This window comes from Pochonia chlamydosporia, assembly GCF_001653235.2.
Source record: "Pochonia chlamydosporia 170 chromosome Unknown PCv3seq00010, whole genome shotgun sequence".
Taxonomy (NCBI): domain Eukaryota; kingdom Fungi; phylum Ascomycota; class Sordariomycetes; order Hypocreales; family Clavicipitaceae; genus Pochonia; species Pochonia chlamydosporia.
Genome location: NW_019154045.1, coordinates 1 through 17,777, shown reverse-complemented (window position 1 = coordinate 17,777; position 17,777 = coordinate 1). Strand labels below are relative to the sequence as shown.

The 17,777-nt window shown below is 49.6% G+C and overlaps 6 protein-coding genes across 6 annotated transcripts; 2 read left to right on the top strand and 4 right to left on the bottom strand.

The window, feature by feature from the left end:
* Positions 1-4,123: 4,123 nt before the first annotated feature.
* Positions 4,124-5,668, bottom strand: VFPPC_10362 (fungal specific transcription factor domain-containing protein; the record flags this gene model as incomplete). Its single annotated transcript, XM_018288745.2, has 4 exons — positions 4,124-4,805; positions 4,863-4,978; positions 5,035-5,297; positions 5,365-5,668. 4 exons carry the CDS (start codon positions 5,666-5,668, stop codon positions 4,124-4,126), a joined length of 1,365 nt encoding a protein of 454 aa, XP_018136774.2.
* Positions 5,669-6,502: 834 nt separating this feature from the next.
* Positions 6,503-7,561, top strand: VFPPC_10363 (zinc-binding oxidoreductase ToxD; the record flags this gene model as incomplete). Its single annotated transcript, XM_018288746.1, has 1 exon — positions 6,503-7,561. One exon carries the CDS (start codon positions 6,503-6,505, stop codon positions 7,559-7,561), a length of 1,059 nt encoding a protein of 352 aa, XP_018136775.1.
* A 140-nt stretch (positions 7,562-7,701) lies between these two features.
* On the bottom strand, positions 7,702-9,492 carry VFPPC_10364 (glycosyl hydrolase family 47 protein; the record flags this gene model as incomplete). Its single annotated transcript, XM_018288747.1, has 1 exon — positions 7,702-9,492. The coding sequence occupies one exon, from the start codon at positions 9,490-9,492 to the stop codon at positions 7,702-7,704; it is 1,791 nt and encodes a 596-aa protein (XP_018136776.1).
* Positions 9,493-10,124: 632 nt separating this feature from the next.
* VFPPC_18261 (hypothetical protein) lies at positions 10,125-10,715 on the bottom strand (the record flags this gene model as incomplete). Its single annotated transcript, XM_022429903.1, has 1 exon — positions 10,125-10,715. One exon carries the CDS (start codon positions 10,713-10,715, stop codon positions 10,125-10,127), a length of 591 nt encoding a protein of 196 aa, XP_022285085.1.
* A 157-nt stretch (positions 10,716-10,872) lies between these two features.
* Positions 10,873-11,184, top strand: VFPPC_18260 (hypothetical protein; the record flags this gene model as incomplete). Its single annotated transcript, XM_022429902.1, has 1 exon — positions 10,873-11,184. The coding sequence occupies one exon, from the start codon at positions 10,873-10,875 to the stop codon at positions 11,182-11,184; it is 312 nt and encodes a 103-aa protein (XP_022285084.1).
* A 1,410-nt stretch (positions 11,185-12,594) lies between these two features.
* Positions 12,595-17,649, bottom strand: VFPPC_16964 (ATP-dependent DNA helicase PIF1; the record flags this gene model as incomplete). The annotated part of the gene is made up of 3 exons (XM_018294716.2): positions 12,595-15,010; positions 15,074-16,131; positions 16,204-17,649. The coding sequence occupies 3 exons, from the start codon at positions 17,647-17,649 to the stop codon at positions 12,595-12,597; spliced, it is 4,920 nt and encodes a 1,639-aa protein (XP_018136778.1).
* Positions 17,650-17,777: the final 128 nt, after the last annotated feature.

The window sequence follows — 17,777 nt, the reverse complement described above, 5'->3', positions numbered from 1 at the left end:
TTTCACTCTATAGACGGGTAAGCTGAGAGGAATATGAAAAAATTGAGTGTATTAATGTATTAAGGCGTTCAAAGTTTGTATTGTCAGAATCACCGTAGCTTAGCAACTCCTTGCTTTTACTCTCCTTCTCATGCCGTTGATTGGGGTCCGGAAGATCAACCAGTTTGAATAGAACTCGGGACCTTTGATACCATAAGAGATTATATCTGAACAGAGCTATTGTTGCTCCAAGCCATGAACATAGCCCTTGTCACAATGAGGCCATGCTCGAGACATTGCTACTAGACATGGCAGAAAAGGTGCTTCCACCACTGCGCTCCCCATTGTAGGAATCAGCCACTTCTATGACCTCAAAAATCGTCATCAAATGCTAGTGGCTGTCCTATTCATCAATGATCCATCCAATGTGCAGGCGCCTCATTTCTTCGACAGCAACGAATTATCCCAAGTGGTCACGTCGTCTTTAGACCAGACATACACTGACGGGCCATACCGGACGGTGGAGCAGATTTGTGAGGTTTGGGGCTATTTAGTCAAGTCAATTTTGATAAGGACCAGACAGCGCCTCTGCTGGGTTAATACCGATCCAACGGTGTTTGTTAGTAACACATTAGGGACTCGGTTCAATCAGGGCACCAGACTGTCTTCCCTACCACATGCAGATCTTAGCTACAACCTACTTTGTCCGGAATAGCCTGGACTTACCTCTATTTATACCAGGCCGCTTCTGCCATGTGGCCACTGTGGTTACGTTGGTGCCATTTCATGCGGCCAAGCCCCTCATGTCCTGTGATGCGAGCTTGGCTTGGGGTGATTTCTATGCCGGTCGGAGGAATGTCTGATGGAAACGGTTTGATCTGTCATAAGTCACATTTCTGTCGATCCGATTCTGCACGTCAACGGGATTCAGGCAGCCGAATGTCGATGTCATCCGGACGCATTGGATGGATGTCTGGTACCACGATGGCCACGTGCAAATTGCAATGCACCCAGGAATAGATAGATGGATATACACCATTGTTTTAGTGGCTGTGGTTTGATGTAACCAGTGACAAGACGACTTGGAAATTGTGAATCTATTCTGAAAGCGATGTTGCACCACAACTCAGAGCGAGCCAGCCGGGCGGGCGCACAAGACCGACCTCATACATGACGAGCTTCTGACATTACTTTTGCATCACATGTCAAGTCTGCTTAATTATGTTGCAGTAGTCCAAGCAGTACGTTGGCAACTGGTCAAGTGAGTTGTATAAGCATCTGAAGGCAAATAAGACGGAGAGTAAAAGAAAATTATCGGTGGCAAGATAGCAACGGATTCTGCTTGCATCGAATTTGATCCTTGTAATGAGCTACTTAGACAGGTCAAAAGAAACCGTTTTGTGGGTGAGAAGAGCCTTAAGCAGATAAGTTGAAACGCACTTTTGAAGCGTGCAACGGACCATTGTAAGAAGAAAACATGGTCGGAAGCAACAAGGAAAATATCGTAGTCCTCGTTGACAATGGGCAAACGGACACTGAGACGCTAGTCGTAAGTATTTGATTATCCAGTCTTCACAACCATTGTCCCGCAGCTTGAACGGAACATTGAAGGGGAATTGAGATCCCAAGCTTAGCCACCAGCGGGTATTATGACCAATTTTCCAGCGATATGAGCAGACTACTGGGCTTCCACTTGGCACTTTTCCTCGTCAGGGCTCGGGCTGGGAACCTTTGAGAAGTGCCCTTTACAGATATCATCTTTCAGGGCCGCCCTGTCTTGCATCTCCATCTCGTCTTCCATATTCTGCCCCCATCTATAGTAATTGTCAATCCGGATGGGAGAGGATTAACACTTGGAACCGGGTTGCGATGGCATTTAACGCCGTGCCGATGGTTTCCATCACCTCCGCCTATAGTACGAAATCCAGTTGGTGTTTTGTCTTTGTGAGATCGAAATAGCGAAATAGAACCAGTGACCGCTTTCAGCCAGTATCTGAGTGGAGGCAGTATCATCGGTAGATTAGTTGCGGCCGAGGCAATAAATGACTCTCGACCCCCCCAAGCACACTCGAGCAGAGCACTGGTAGCAGCATCCTGAAAAATTGTCAAGATTTTAATAGAAGAGAGGCTACAATGATTCAAGTACTTACTGACATAACTAATGCAACTCTTACAACAGAACAAATAAGAATAATTACCCCAGCACCAAGGAAAACTGTTAACGCAATCTTTATTGGGATGCATAAACCAGACTTCCACAGTAGAGGGATAGGTATAGACATGATATATATATCTGTAGATATATTTAGAAGAAAGTTACTCCAGAGAAGCGGAGGGGATATTGTTGGCTGGCAGGAGTCTGGCAAGATAAATTAGCGTTGAAGTCGCTGGCAGCCACTGAAGAGTCTATTAGTGCTGCATTTCCAGCCGAGCCAGGTCTATCTGTCAAAGTATGCGAGGCTAAAGATGGAAATTCGCCAATATTTGGGAAACAAATTAATGAGGTCTAACTTACTACCTGGATCTGGACCAATTTGCCAATACTTCTTGAATGGGCGGCAAGCTAAGAATATAATTGCAATTACAACAATATAAGTTACGCCTACAAATATAAAGCCATTTCGTATGCGTTGAGTATAACTCCTATGTAAACCAGCCTACTAGAATTGTCATTGCAACGTACTATATATAGTAACTGTGTGGAACTTACAGTCAGTCGAATGTAGAAAAACAGCATTGATGTCTTAAATGCCCAGAGTACTGAGGCAAAGAGTACCCAGCCAGAGATAATAAGTTTTGATCCAAATACTCTAAAAGCCAAGATTAGGATTATATTTTAGCTGCCAGACGCGTGCAACGGACTAGCCTTAAGAGGTATTCGGGATCCGTATGGGATAGTGCATCGCGTTGGGCGTCCGTCATGCCAGTATTTGCGAGTCCTTTCCCAGTTTTGCCGGCGCAGAATGCTAAAGCTGTGTTGGTCAAGTAGCATGCCTAACAGCAAGACTCTTAGTTAAAGGTGAAAAATAAACGTCAAGTATGGGAGGAGTTCTTAACGCGACGCACCACCCCAACCCAGACTAGGTAATCATCTACACAGAACCTTCTTACACCAATTGACCACGCTCTTGCGTAAGTTCTTAATGCGCAAATAAATACGGCAAGCGACGTAAGAGTCCAGGACTCCACTTCATATTGCCTGAAAGCGGCCTCTGAGGTATCCGCCGAGTCTGGCGACATTGATTCTGACTGAGGACACCGTGAAAGAAGATTGTCATTAAAGATTTTGGTTCATAGCGAGACGATGTTGGACGGGCTGTTTAGAAATAGCATGCCGCCGCCATAGCCTAATCATTCCGGAAATAAGGCTCCAACCCTCTCTGGGACGCCACGCTCTGGAATCGTAATCGGAAACCAAGTCAGCCAAAGACCCTTTTCTTCTCTGGAATTTGAGGGTATTTATTCAGAAGCCCCGTACCGATATGGAACCCATGCTGGCAAACAACGCAGCTGTCAGTACTATTACTGAAAACTGAGGACTGCTGTGGCTTCGGTCTAGATCGTTCCATTCGTAGTATAGGTTGGTGCAGAGTATTCTACTTGTGCGAAAAATTTAGATCTGGGCTTTTAATGATGTGTTCAAAGTTACTTAGAACTACTACAAAAATATTGAAAATTAGGCGTAGCATCCTAGCAAACTACAATTGGATGTCACCTTGCCAATATCGCCACCTTCAGATGGGACACGTCATATGCAAGCATGATAATGGTGTGCCATACCTATAGCAGACGTGGGATAGCTAACCCACCAGACCCTACCGTACGTAGTCTTAGTTGGTATGTACGTTTTTGTGGCACTAATAAGTGGGCTGACAAATTGATATAATAAACGTAGATAGGGAGTCACTTCCCAGTCCCCAAAGACTGTGAGCGTACACATTAAGTCGGGACCTTCCGTTTACCGTCACAGCGGAACATAGATAGAGGTAGTCTCGTGTGTTGTCTTTGTAACTGAGAGATGCCACTAAGGTAGACTATGTATAGGGGATATAGGTTGAGGAATAGACCTGACGAGAAAATGGATGCTTGGAGTGCCATAGTCTGGACTCAGGAGAAAGAACAATGACGGATGAAGCCTTTTTCCTCATTTCTCTGGCCACAGCTCCTTTGATAAACGCTTGTAAACATCTTCGCACCAAACATTGTGCCAAATGACTCTCTTCAGCAGGCTATCCAGCGAAGCATCAAAAGCCCTTCCCGTGTGGATGTTGCGCCAGTTCTTCAGTTTTCTCGTGAACCAATCCCTTTCACCACCTTTTTGCGATCCCCCGAACCCTATGAAAAGTATCCACAACAGCCAGATGTAATTGTTTTCCTCAGCCTGCCAACGCTCAGTAACCTCCTCAACTATAGAAGCCTTCAGTTTCTGCACAAGTGCACTAACGAGTCTGGACTTGATTGGAATGCCTCTGATAACCAGATATAGGTATAAATGCATGGAAATGCTTAGTGAGATGGCTCCTGCTGTATGAAGCATGGATTGAGTATCAGTTTTAGACGTTTGCAGTTGATACTCAACGTCGTAGAGCTCCTGACTGGCATTAAACTCACGCAATTCAAAATCTGCGTCATCATTCATTGAGTGAGTCACATTTCGAAGGAATCGTATGATTGGAATGACGGAGGATTTAGGATCGAAGGCATCTTCCGGCACAAGGCGCGAATCTCCAATAGTTTGGGCCATGTGTAGGTACCGTGGTGTTGTGGTGGGATGAGGCGCAAATCTTGGTTCACGATCCCACACAGTTGAGTAACACAGGTCGGACCTAGAAAATTTGTTAAAATTCGCTTCAAGTTCGTTGTTCAATCTGAAATATACGAACCACAGAACAGCTTTGCCATGTCGACAGGCTAGGTTTTCGACACCGCCGCGACTCTCAACCATTATTTGTAAGCCGTTCAGGTGAGCACTTGCGCTTTCAAAACTTCCATCAAGGGTCTGAGAACAAGTCAGTATCAACACTGCAGCATATAAACCAGCAACCTGTCCTGTACCTCTTTTGTGGCCATCAGAGCCACCGCAGCAATCGTCATGTCACTGAATGTTCCTTTTTGTAGATGGGTATTAATAGCTCTGAAAGCTTCTATAGAGTGAAACAGCGATCCTGATCTTTCTTTTGGATCGTGATCAAGATTATATACGAGCGAAACGACGTATAATATGGAGTGAAACAAAGCAGGGTGTTCTCTTGCATTGGTCAAGCATTCGCGGCCGCCTATGTTATAGGCTACCAAGCTCATCGAGCATCCATGGTAGTCTGTGGATATTAGTTAACATTACCTTGTATATGCTGTTGCATGAGAAGAGTATCAATTTCCACTTACAGTGATGAATAAGCCGCCTGCTTTCGGGACCAAGGCGTAACATGTACGCATCAAACGGGTCATATGGCGCTCCTAGTACGGTAAGTGGGCTAATTGGTGATGTCCGTCTAGCTGGATGTGACGACACTAAGCTAGAGTTGTTTGTGAATGATTTGGCTTTCGTGTGGTTGCCCTTCCTAGGAGCCGGCACGTTTAATCTGAACCGTCCCTTCAAGTCTGACGGCTGCACCTGATAGTTGCTAGTTGGTTGCTTGTTGTCGGGCCGAGTAACTTGTCTGTCTCTTTTCCAGACATAATCTCGCATTACTTGAGTTCGAACAACTTTTGAGATTTGTTTTTGGGCGTGGTGGCCATCTGTAGACGGCCTAGCAACAGCGACAAACTCAAAGTGTTGCTTGTCATGGCTTCGGCTCAATCGGTCCGAGCCGCCTGTGGTCAAAAATATATCTACTGTGGTTAGAGGGAGTTTTTACATTATCACTTACGGAACGTACCGTCGTTGTAACTTCTGTCGGGAACTCCGCTCGCCTTTGGGGAGGTTGAGGAGCTGATTGTTTCTGCGGACACGGACATTTGGAGAATTTGTAATCACATTCCGCGGATTAAAGAACGCAATTCAGAAAATGCCGTACATCCCTGTTGAAATATCTCAATTGGAAAACCTAAGTATCCTTCGGGAATCCTGGGGAAGTGTAAGGGCAGATGTATTTGGCAGTTAGTTGTCAACTCCAACTTCTACAGAAACTGGAAACAGGCTTTGTCAGCAGCATTATCAACACGACTCATTCCCTCCAAAAACTTGGTTGCATGATTGCATGATCTACCGGCCCCACTTGACCATTAACTGTTTTGGGTAATTTTTAGCTTTTCCGTTTTATTCGTTCCCTTGATAGCTTCAGTTCCACTTAGTCGGACTCTACCGAGGTCAAATCTGAAGGATGAAATCGACAACAAAAAAGTCTATCTACAGTGTCGATTTATAATACAAGGTTTCGATGAGTAAACTAGACTGTTCCGGGCGTCCGATGGTGAATTATTTAAGGCCAACGGTCCCCGAACGGTAATCTAGGTCAACAAACTAACAAAAATCGGCCAACGCCACTTCTCCCTTAATAACTCCAAATCACACAACTTCAAAATGGCTCTTCCGGCTACTCAAAAAGCAATTGTTATTCAAGGACCTGGCGTCAGTGAGCTGGTTACTGACCGCCCTATTCCCAGGCTTCGTGACGACTATATCCTGGTGAAAACCGTCGCCGTTGGCTTGAACCCCACTGACTGGAAACATGTCGACTACCTAGTCAAGGACGCTGGCCCTTTGGTTGGATGCGACTACGCTGGAATCGTTGAAGCCGTTGGGCCAGCAGTGACGAAACCTTTCAAGAAGGGTGACCGAGTATGCGGTGTGGCACATGGTTCCAATGCTGTTCAGCCCGAGGACGGCACTTTTGCAGAATACATTGTTGCCAAGGGAGACCTCCAGATTAAAATTCCAGATAATATGAGTTTCGAAGAGGCAGCTACCCTCGGCGTCAGTGTGTCAACAGTCGGACAAAGCCTGTACCAGTCCCTTGGCCTTGCATTGCCTTCGCAGCCCTCGAAAGATGCCACTCCAGTTTTGATCTACGGAGGGAGCACCGCGACTGGCATCCTTGCTATCCAGTACGCGAAACTTTCAGGATACAAAGTCCTCACAACTTGCTCCCCTCACAACAACGAATTGGTCAAGTCGCTTGGTGCGGACGTCGCCTTCAACTACAACGACCCTGATTGTGCTGCCCAGATCAGAAAGTACACAGACGACAAGCTCACCGTCGCCTTTGACACTATCTCGCTCCCTGACTCTGCCAAAATTTGCGAAGAGGCTCTAGCATCATCTTCTCCGGCTGGAGCTACCCTGAAGTATCACTCACTTCTGCCGGTGAAGATTTCTCGGGAAGACGTCAAGGCAACTCACTCCCTTGCTTACACTGCAATTGGCGAGGCATTCAAATTTGGTCCCCAGGCCATGCCGGCCAAGGAAGAGGACTTCCATTATGCTGTCAAGTTTTGGGATTTGTCGCGGGAGCTCTTCAACTCTGGCAAGCTTAAGGTCTCGCCAATACAGGTCGGGCAGGGTCTTGAGGGGGTGTTGGATGGTCTGCAGGCTTTGAAGGCAAACAAGGTCAGCGGAAAGAAGTTGGTTTACAAGATTTAAATAAAACACTCTTATATATTCTCTGATACGCAAGCACGCTCGCAGTGCACTCCAAGAATAAAACATATGAAGCATAAATGACAAACCAACGCCGATGATATGTTGCAGTCCGTCACCACCACCAGTTGTGCAATCAAGTCTTATTGCAATAGCCTCTTGAACGGATGTGCCTCCGTATTAAATACATACTCGTCCAAATTTATCACAAAATCCTCGCTGAACATCAAATAAAAATACTTGAGCGTCTCCGCTAGCCAAAAAGATTCCATCACGTCAAGCAGCCCCGGAGTCTCATTCTTGGAAATAGTCACGTCCCGAATTGCCGAATTCGCTAGATCAGTACTTGTTGTCTCGTTGATACTTGTAAACATATTCCAGGCGGCATCCGGCAGATCCGACCGACCCGTCGCCCTGTAGAGAATGAAAACGCTCTCAATAGCTTCCGGTCGAAGGATGTACACGGGATCTCGAATATCGGTGAAACCCGGGGGCAGTCTCTTGCTAGAAATAATGGATTCAGCAGGCCCTGTGGAATCTTTCCCTGCCGCTTTGAGGACGTGTTGTTTCCAAATTTCTTCATGCCATTCGCATGGCTCCTTCGTCGGACAAGGTACGATATGGAACTTCTCCGGCATTATTCCTCGAGAGAATGCCCGGTAAGCCCAACTACAGCCATCCACCAGCTTTTCTGCGATCGGAAGATCGGCTGGCCGAGAGAAGAGTTTGCTTCCCATGACTATCAGGCCACCCAGAAAACAGACGAGGTGTTGTCCCCGTGGCTCTAGTGTGACGTTGTTTGAGCCTGGAGTAATGTTGACATGTGCAGTGCCTGAAATAAGAATATCACTTCTGTTTGGTGTCATTGGTCGGAATATTAAGTGTTTGACAGCGGCTTCAACCGCCATTTCATACATGATTTGGTATTTAGGTATTCGGCCCCCAGTGAGCAGCGCCATTTTTAGAAGGTACTCATACAGAGAATCTTCGTCCGCGCCAAGGGTAAACTCAGAGCCGTTATTAAACACGAGCTTCTCCGGGTTTAATTGAGTTGGCCAGAGACCGGGCAGGGCAGTGGAATTTTGTTGGTCGGCCATGACATCGGTAATCCGTTGGATAGCATCAAACCATTTAGAATTGCCCGTGATCTGCGACAATCGGGTAAATTCCAATGAAAGGGTTCCAATTTCAGCGGCCGAGACAGGGACAGCTACTTGTTTCTCTCCTCTTATGGCGGAATGAATATCCCAGCGACCGATTGGCATCCTATTCGGTGTATCGAATGCTTTGTACAGCATCTCTCCAACCTCGACTGCCTTTCGAAGAAGTCTCACATCCCCGCTCAAGTCGTAGGCTGATAAAAATCCACCTAGATAACGGATATTCGTCTCGAACAGGTTGATCTTCTCCATATCGGTTTTTGTAAAGTCGATCTGAGTTGCTGCATCGACTGCCTCTTTAAATTCATCCTTCAATCCCATGATCCACATCGTATCAAGGGCGTCTACTAAAGTAGCTGACCATCCGCCAAATATATTCCGCCGACCACCAGAAACTGGAGAAAGCTCATCTTCTCTCCAAGCGTACCGTTTGTATGACGTCCAACATTTCACGAAAGTGTATTTGATGGCAGATTGTCGTTTCTCCCGAATTTGGCGAGAAGACGGATCTTCGGGCTTGAATGTTCGTTGAATTTTAGGGTATTGAACCAAGGGACCTGTGGGAAGACGGCGAATTTGCTGCGGGGGATGGTGAACTGGTAGCATCTTCCAAAAATATTTATCTTCCTGCCAGAAGTTCCATGCTTTGGTGGGAGCAGTGCCATCTTGTGTCAAAAGTTGGGAGATGATCCAGCAAGAAAATATGAGCGCAAGGAGAATAACCGAGATCCAACCCCAAGTCCGACGCCCGATGGACGTCATGGCATACAGCATGCTGAGAAGATCAATAAGAATTATAGAAGCTTAAGCATAAGGATTTAGGACGGATTGGTAATTAATGAGTGACGTTGAACGAAAATGGGACTGATGGGGGATAGGAGTTATCTGAATGTCCCCTTGGCGCCTTGATTATCAATGCATGCCCCGTGCAAGTTGACGAGAGCTCGTGAGCTGGGAACCACTGGATATCTGGGTGGTTATTTATATCCAAGACTAGCTTGTTGGGTGCCAAGCAGTTCCCTCCATGTGTGACTGGTTGATTCGCTGTCATGATTGGCATCAGACCCCCTGGTATCATAACCAACAACAGATAAAAGGCACGACCGTATTAAACGAATAATCCTCCGTACCACTCCTTATGCATAACCCCGCCTCTTCCGATTCGCCCAGATTAGTCCCTCCTTTCAGTCGTTTATTTGAAATACATTCGGAGTCCCACTCTGCACGGCCTTTCTGTGCTTCTTCAACTAACCGATTCCTCTAACTACGTAACAACTCTTTGGATCTACCAGCAGTTGGTTTTAACTCGGCATTATGCTCATCTACCTCCTCATTGGCCTGTCTTCCGTTGCGTTGATCACCATGGCCTGGCGCAAGCTCTACCCGAAGCCTTATCCAGGCATCCCTTACAACGAAGAATCTGCCAATCGCGTCACCGGCGATATTCCTAACCTCGTGCCCATTATTGAAGCATCTGGCGAATTCTCCAATTCGGTTTTTTCCATCACCACCCAGAAGCTGAGAACCCCAATCGCACAACTGCTATTCCCTGCCGTTCGCAAGCCACTTATCATCTTGGATGATGCGAGGGAAATTGAGAACATCATCCTTCGCCGCAGCAAGGAGTTTGACAAGGCACCCATGCTATTGACATATTTTCTACCATGTTCCCACATGCTTCTATTAGCCAGTACAGGACGCCGAAATTGAAGGCCTAAAAGCGCTTGTGGGCCGATGTGACGAACACCGAATGCCTTCGTAGGGCTGCCGCTCCTAATATCCATAAGGCCACTCTCGAACTGATACACCTCTGGAAGCTCAAGGCGTCTACCGTGTACAAAGATGAGCCAATTAGCGTATTTGATGACTTTCAGAATGCAATACTGGATGCTATTTGGGTAGCTGTTGTTGGCGAGGAGCCGGGTATGACCAGGTTCGAGATCAAGAAGCTGCAGCGCCAAATCTCGGGCGACGGGGACGAGGAAGATGGACCTCATCCTCCAAGTGTCTTCCTTAGGGAGGAGGTAGCCCACATTGGACAAACCATAGCGAGAAATTCGAATACTCCCGTTCCTAAATGGGCGCAAATTGGAGACGTATACTCCACGGTATCGCAAGTTTCGATCCACTGTGACCAGCGAAATCAGCTCAGCAATGAAGAAGGCAGTGGATCGATTCAAGCGTCTTGAGATGGGCAAGTTGGAGGCCGACGAATATGATACTTGTATGATGGATTTTGTTCTTAGGCGACAGATACGAGAACCCAAGAAGGAACAGCGGGCTCTGACTGATCCGACCAAGAATCCGAATATGTTGGATGAGGTGTTTGTGATGCTTGCTGGGGTATGCCACGCAGTATGGGGAACCAGAGCTGTCTGTCTTACAAGATCTTCCAGTGTCACGATCCTACTGCTAAGGCGCTTACGTTGGTTCGTCAGATGTATGGAAGCATACCTAGGCGTCTAGACAGAATTACGTGTAAACCTTTAAAAATGCTTTCCATGGCTCTAAGCAACCTTCAGTTGAGGAAATCATTTCAACGCAAATTCCCTACCTCGACGCGACATGTGAAGAAGGCTTCCGTCTGGCTGGTGTTGCAAAGGGTAATCTCCGCCAAGCCATCGTAGACACAGAGATCCTAGGCTGTAAGATACAAAATTCGCCGAGATCTTTATGAACTACCATATCAATCGCACACCTGCTCCTGTTGACGAGTTGAAGCGTGCTGCTGGTAGCAAGGCAGCCGCAGTCAGGCACGGAGATGGCCTCCAGGAGAGCGCTGGCCGCGACATTGGAAGATTTGAGCCCAGGCGATGGCTGGTGAAAAATGATAAAACTGGCGAAGACGTGTTCAATGCCTATGCGCTACCGAATATTTCATTTGGTGGCGGTTACAGGGGCTGCTCTGGTACGTCTTTCTCGAATCAACAATTGGATATACCCATTTTACGCAATGCCAATCGTTGTTGCCTTCGATCAGGACGCAAACTTGCATATATGGAGTTTCGCATTGTTGTAACGCTGCTTATCTTGAATTTGGAGTTTCTGGAGTTGCCGGAAGATTTCAAGAGTATGAGTGCGACCGAGAAAATCTTTAGAAGGCCTGATAAGCCATTTGCCCAGCTGCGAGAGGTGTAGTAAGCGCATAGATGGCAGAACGTGAGCATACGTGCAAATGTGTTTGGCTGTATACTGTGGACTCTGGAAAATATAATCAGTCACGTACTCACGTTTTCGGTTTAAGTGTTATTGCCATAGAACATTTGACCTGATACTACTTCAATAGGACCCTGCTTCCCCGTCTCATCAGTTTCCTGGCTCTGAGTCTAGGGTGAGATGGGTCAGCTTGTAGAAGACTCACTGACTTTGCTAGAGTTGGGATGTCAAGTCGAGATGTACAACAGGGATGCCTAGTGAAACAATACAGACCTCTTCCAGGCTGCAGGGGTGTACTGTAGTTATGATATGCTATCAAACCGTAGACCATGTCTCCGTGATCGTGGAATGGCCGACTTGTACTCCGTGCCTTGAGGAACGAAGAGACGAAAGGTCTTATGCCCCGCCCCAGGACCATAACCTGCCTTCTCATTGGTCGTTGATTAAGCGTCCCTTGTCATCATTTGTTTGGTCAGTCACTGTTGGTCAGTCACTGTCACGTCTCACTGGTTCCCTCCCTTCTGGGGGGGGGTTTTTTTATGGGTTTTTATCTCGTTTACGGGCGTTTATCTCGTTTGATCACTGACCGTCACCGGACCCTCCGCTCTCCGCCTTCACCTACACACGACCCTCATTGCGCGGTCTGTTGCTTTCGCGCCACTCGCGTCTTTTCGCCGCTTCACGGTGCAGTCTGCTAAGGTTTTTGTTCTACGCTCCTCCTCATCCGATCAGGTCGTGAGCCTCCTGCATGGTCTTCTTGCTCAGCGCTTCCAGCCTCTCCTCCGCGGCAGTCATGTCCTCGGGCACCGTGTTGCCAACCAGGTCTCTCTCCCGCACCTTTGACACAAGCATGATACCATCTAATGACGGGCAACGCGATAGCTGCACGTATAGGCTGTATGGATCGCACTGTGACGCAACCATCTGACCGTTCACATTCGTCGTCCTCGTCCCGCGCAGCTCTAGTGCCACTCGCTCTAGCGTTTTTGCCTGTACCTTGTAGTCTGTGCACGCAAAGGCCGCTGCACACGGCAAGCCCTTTCGGGCCACGTCTCTCACTTGCCATGGCCGATTTCTCTGGGCTCGTATGCTGACGCTCATCGGCGTCAGAAGGATTGTGCCCGGCGGCATCCCGACAAAGTGGAACTCTTGGGTTGTCTTCGCCGCTAGCAGAATCCCCGCCGGCGACCCGAAGTGGAGCATCGTATCGGCCGAGATCCGGTGGCCCGGGTACGCCTTGTCGAGGATGACGTCCAAGGCGGTGTAGCTGGCTCCATTAACCAGCTTCAGGCCCTGGTGCGTGTTGTGGTTGACGACGATGGGCATCCCGGGCACGAACATGAAGATCGCCGGCACCGGTATCGCGCTGTTGTCTCCGTGGTTGAGCATCAAGATGGCTTCTTCCTCGCTCGCCTGGCCGTCTTTCCACCTGTGTTCGGATATGAAAATTCGCATCGTCTCACGATGTTGTCTCTGGAACGACAGAGTGGCCTCCATGTTCAAGTTCCACCGATTCCTGTTCAGCGGTGTCACGACGGTAATGCCCGTTTCCCACGGAATCGGCCTATCCTCCCGGTAGCACCTAGAGTTAAGGAGGTCTAAATCTGTGCGGTTCTGCACACCCCGTCGGATCCGTTTCAGCAATTGTTGCAGCTCTGGGTCCCCAGCAGCGCGCACTTGTTCGTCCAGCATAACGACCGTCGTGAACCTCCTCCACAACGCGTGGGCCCTATCATGCTGGTGTCTTTGTTCTGGGCCGAACGAAGTGTCCTCATCCCATGTCACGGCCGTGCTTGGAAGGAGGATCGATCTCTCCTGCACAGGCCGGAACTGGCGGAAATCCCCGCAGAACAGAACGATGGGAATCCCGCCAAAATCCCGCTGGCAGCCGCGGAGCCTGCAGAGCCGCTCATTCACCGCATACAGCGTCCGCGCTCCTAGCATGCTGACCTCGTCAATGATGAGTAGATACTTCTCTTGCCAGTCCATTCGGGACTGGCCGTTGATAAATCGCTCTGCCGAATTCGATAAATTGGCCCCGTCGATATCTCTGGATACGCCAACGCGCGATACGCGGTCCTTTAAAAAGCCACAGGCTGAGTGGATTGTGATGCCGTTGATCTGCGCTGCTGCTGTCCCTGACGTCGCCGTTACGAGCACACGATTCGAGATGCCCGCACTCGCAAATAGCTCGACCAGTGCCTCGATGACTCGTGATTTCCCGGTACCGCCCTCCCCGCCGATGAACTCGCAGAGCTGACCAGCGGCAGCCCCGTGACCTCGTATCGAATCAAGCCGTCGGCATATCAGAAGAAAGGCGACTGATTGCCTTCTATTCAAGGTGAACAGCTCTACCAGCCTCCTTCCTGCCTGGAGGAAGGATGTTGACGGCCCCAACCGGACCTTCGCCTGGGGGCTGCTATCAAGACTCCTGCCCTTGGGGTGGGCAGCTGTCACGCGGATATCTTGCTCCCCAAATCCGTTCAGCACGTCCTCAATGGCTGCGCTACGATTAGTAGTGGCCCTATCTCGGTTATCGGCCACATGCTGTATTCCCTGTATCATCCTCTCCCTCTCCCTGGAAGCAGCTGTCTGCTGTGACTTAATGGCCCTCAATTCTTTCTGGGCTGGGATCTCCGCTCTCGAAAACGGCCGCCCGGACAATTCTATTCTTCTTACCCCGCGTTCATCTATCACTCTGGCCCGAAGCTCGTCGCTTGAGCACAGCGATGACTGTTGGAAGCGACAGAGTTGCTGCATCCATGCCATGATCTCCTTCGAACCGGCAGTGATCTGGCTCACTCCCGCAGCCATTCTGACGACGTCGATCAGACGCGTGGCATCGCCGACACTATCAGACCGGTATACATCCGTGGCCTCCGCGTTGCATTCGTTTAGTCCGATACTGACCGCTTCGTCCGTGCGATCGCTGTCCGCGGACGAAGCAGCCCATTGCCTGGCGTCACGCTTGGCATCTTCAGCAGAGCGCCGGAGCAATTGAATGTTGTTAGCAACGAACGAGAGTCTTCCAGGCAGTAACCCCCTCTCCCGGTTCCAAATATTATTGATATCACCATCTTCTGCCGACAAGAAAGATTCCCACGGTACAAAAAGTGCCAGATGCTGGACAGCAGCCCTTCGTGAAAGGCGTCAGCATGTTCGAGCTGCGGATTGACAGAACATCGACACTCTGACTCACCTCCTGTAGCAGGGTCCGTCGTCGTCCTGAGCAAAATCCATACTGAGGTAGCCGTCTAGGCAAACAGTAGCATGCTTGCCTGGCCGTCTCAGAGTCTGGGTCCACGCGCAGGCCAACGGCCACCCGCTCTCGAACGGCACCTCGCCCCAAGGTGTAGAGTCCTTGCCCTTACCTTTACGCTTGAGTCGTACGAGCGACATATAATCATATAGACACAGGCCCCGCAAGACATAGCCTCGGTGCTGATAAGCGTCGACAGCGGATATCCTCTGGCCCGCCTCTTCCACGAGCACTGTCTCCTCGGTGGACTCATCCTCAGCCTCCGCGCCGCTCGACTGTCGGAGAAGGCGCCATCGCTTGAAGACGTGCCAATAGAGTAGCGACACGTTCAGAAATGTCCAAGCGCTGTTGCTTGTGAATTCGCTCGGATATCCCAGCAGATAAGCGATGACTTCGACCTGAGACAGTGGCCGATCTGTGAAGATCCGGTTTGCCACTCTCATCAGGAATTGTCGCGTCTTGTTTCGGCCACCATTCTCCGATACAGCACCGGCCTCAGTATCCGCCCGGCTGCCCTGCTCTTCCACTTGTAAGACGGGAAGAGCCTCTGCAGCGGCGGCGATACGCTTCCAGACCGGATCCTCCACCTTCGTTGCATAGTTCGTCACATAATAAATAAGCGCCATGGTCTTGCATTGCGTCGCAATGAAGGAAATATCGTGGTTGTGCCGCAACCCGACCGCCATGGCCTTGTTCCACCGATTCACCATGCCGTGGTTCCGCCGGATGTGCAGCACACCATCCTCTGTGAAGGCGGTCTTCTCAACCAGTCGCCAGGGGGCTTTGAAGCGGCAAAGGTCTCGACTCCTACCCTTCTTGCCCAGTGAGTACTTTATACAGGTAGGGCTATGGGTGTGGATTTGTGTCGCCCCAGCGCAGAAATTGGCTTCTTCATCGAACATGCCCGATAATTGCCCACTGTTGCCCAGCAGCGTGGATATATCCGCCGTCACCGAACGCTCTGCCTTGATGGCACAGAATCCCTCTTGGTCCAGTTCCTGCAGCCGACATCAGCTTAGGGCATCTCCGTCGGAGTAAATAGGTTAATAACTGCCACGATAACCACATACCTCTGAGAAGACGCTATCGACATACCGAACAATTCGCTCCCGATAGGTCCTCTGGTTCTCACTTTGGGCGTCGGCAAATATCGAACTCATATTCATATTCCCATGCAACCAAAGCAGCCCGTGCAGATGGAGAGCCCCGCGCTCATTCGTCTCAACAGCACCATAGTACTGGCTAATCCGTCCAAACACCGACTCTTCCCCCACCTTCACATAGTGGTCGAAGAATAACGTCATCTCACGATGGAAAAAAAGGGCTGAGCTCATGGGATCCGATATTGCCAGCCGTACACGCTTGTACGCTACGTCCAGATCTCGCAAGAATGCCTCAGCCTCCTCTGGACCACGGCTTCGGTACGCAGCCAGCCGTAGCTTTACTGGGTTCGTGATGTCGTTCGGGTTTAACGTGAACCAAATGGCCGGCACGCCGTGTTGAAGTATCAACGACTTGATCTTTCGCCGCATGCTTAGCCGGAGTTCTCTCGACATCGGCTGCCGAAATCCGTACAGCGAAAGGCTTCTCAGGAGCTCTTTCACTCCCGCGTCGGTTGCAACACCCGAGCTCTCAAGCTCGACTCTAGCCGCCTCCAACCTCTCCACACTCAGCGACCGTACGATGCGTTCAACTTTTCGGAAGCCCTTCCTTGTTACGCTCAGCATGCTTACGCGGCGATTCCGGGACCTCACCCCCATATTGAACACCAGAAATGCAAAAATATGGTGCGTCGCAAAGCGGCCGCCATGCCGCCGCAGCACGATGCCAGCCCAGGTGTGGAGGCTCATGTTTCGAGACGACAAGAGATTATTTGCTGCTGCCGCCTCTACCTCGCCGGCTTCACCCTCATGGCTATCGCTGCCGAATTCTGAGACGGCCTCTTCAATCAGGCGAGGACCACCAATACCAAACGGAAATAGCGTGGGGAATGTCTTTGCGAAAAAGAAGGCATCAAAAGAGTCAGCAAATTCATTTCCCCGACAAATCTGGACGTACGGCTCAACGGCTTTTCTCTGCCGTCCATGCGCTGATCCCACCCAGGCTCCAGGCCCAATTTGGTCCCCAAATGCACCTTTTCCCACCGCGTCGCGGACAAATCGCAGCTTCTCCGCGTCCGCCACATCCGGCGGACCGTCGAGAGTAAACATGCCCGACGAAGTCACCTCATTGATCGGGTCCGCGAAATGTTGGCGCTCAGCTTCCTTTCCTCTATCTCTATCATCCATCTCACTCCCTTTCGGTTCTTGGCATCGACCATCTGACACATCTTCCCCCTGATTGAGCGCCGCTAGGACTTCTCCAATCTCCAAGGATTCCTCGTCATCCATACCACGCTCTGTCGGTGGAACAACGTGAGCCGTCCGCGTTTTTTCCCACGCCGACGGCTCGTTTCGCTCCATACACCCATAAACACGCTCGGGTACTCCATGAAGTGAGGTACCCCAGCTGTTCATCTCAACCACATCGATCTCAATGTCTGCATAGTGAGGATTATTCTTCTTCAACCAGACTAGGGCCCTCTCTACAACACAACGCCGCACCGACAAGAGCCCCGAAAGGTCGCTTGGTGCTGGTTTCTCTC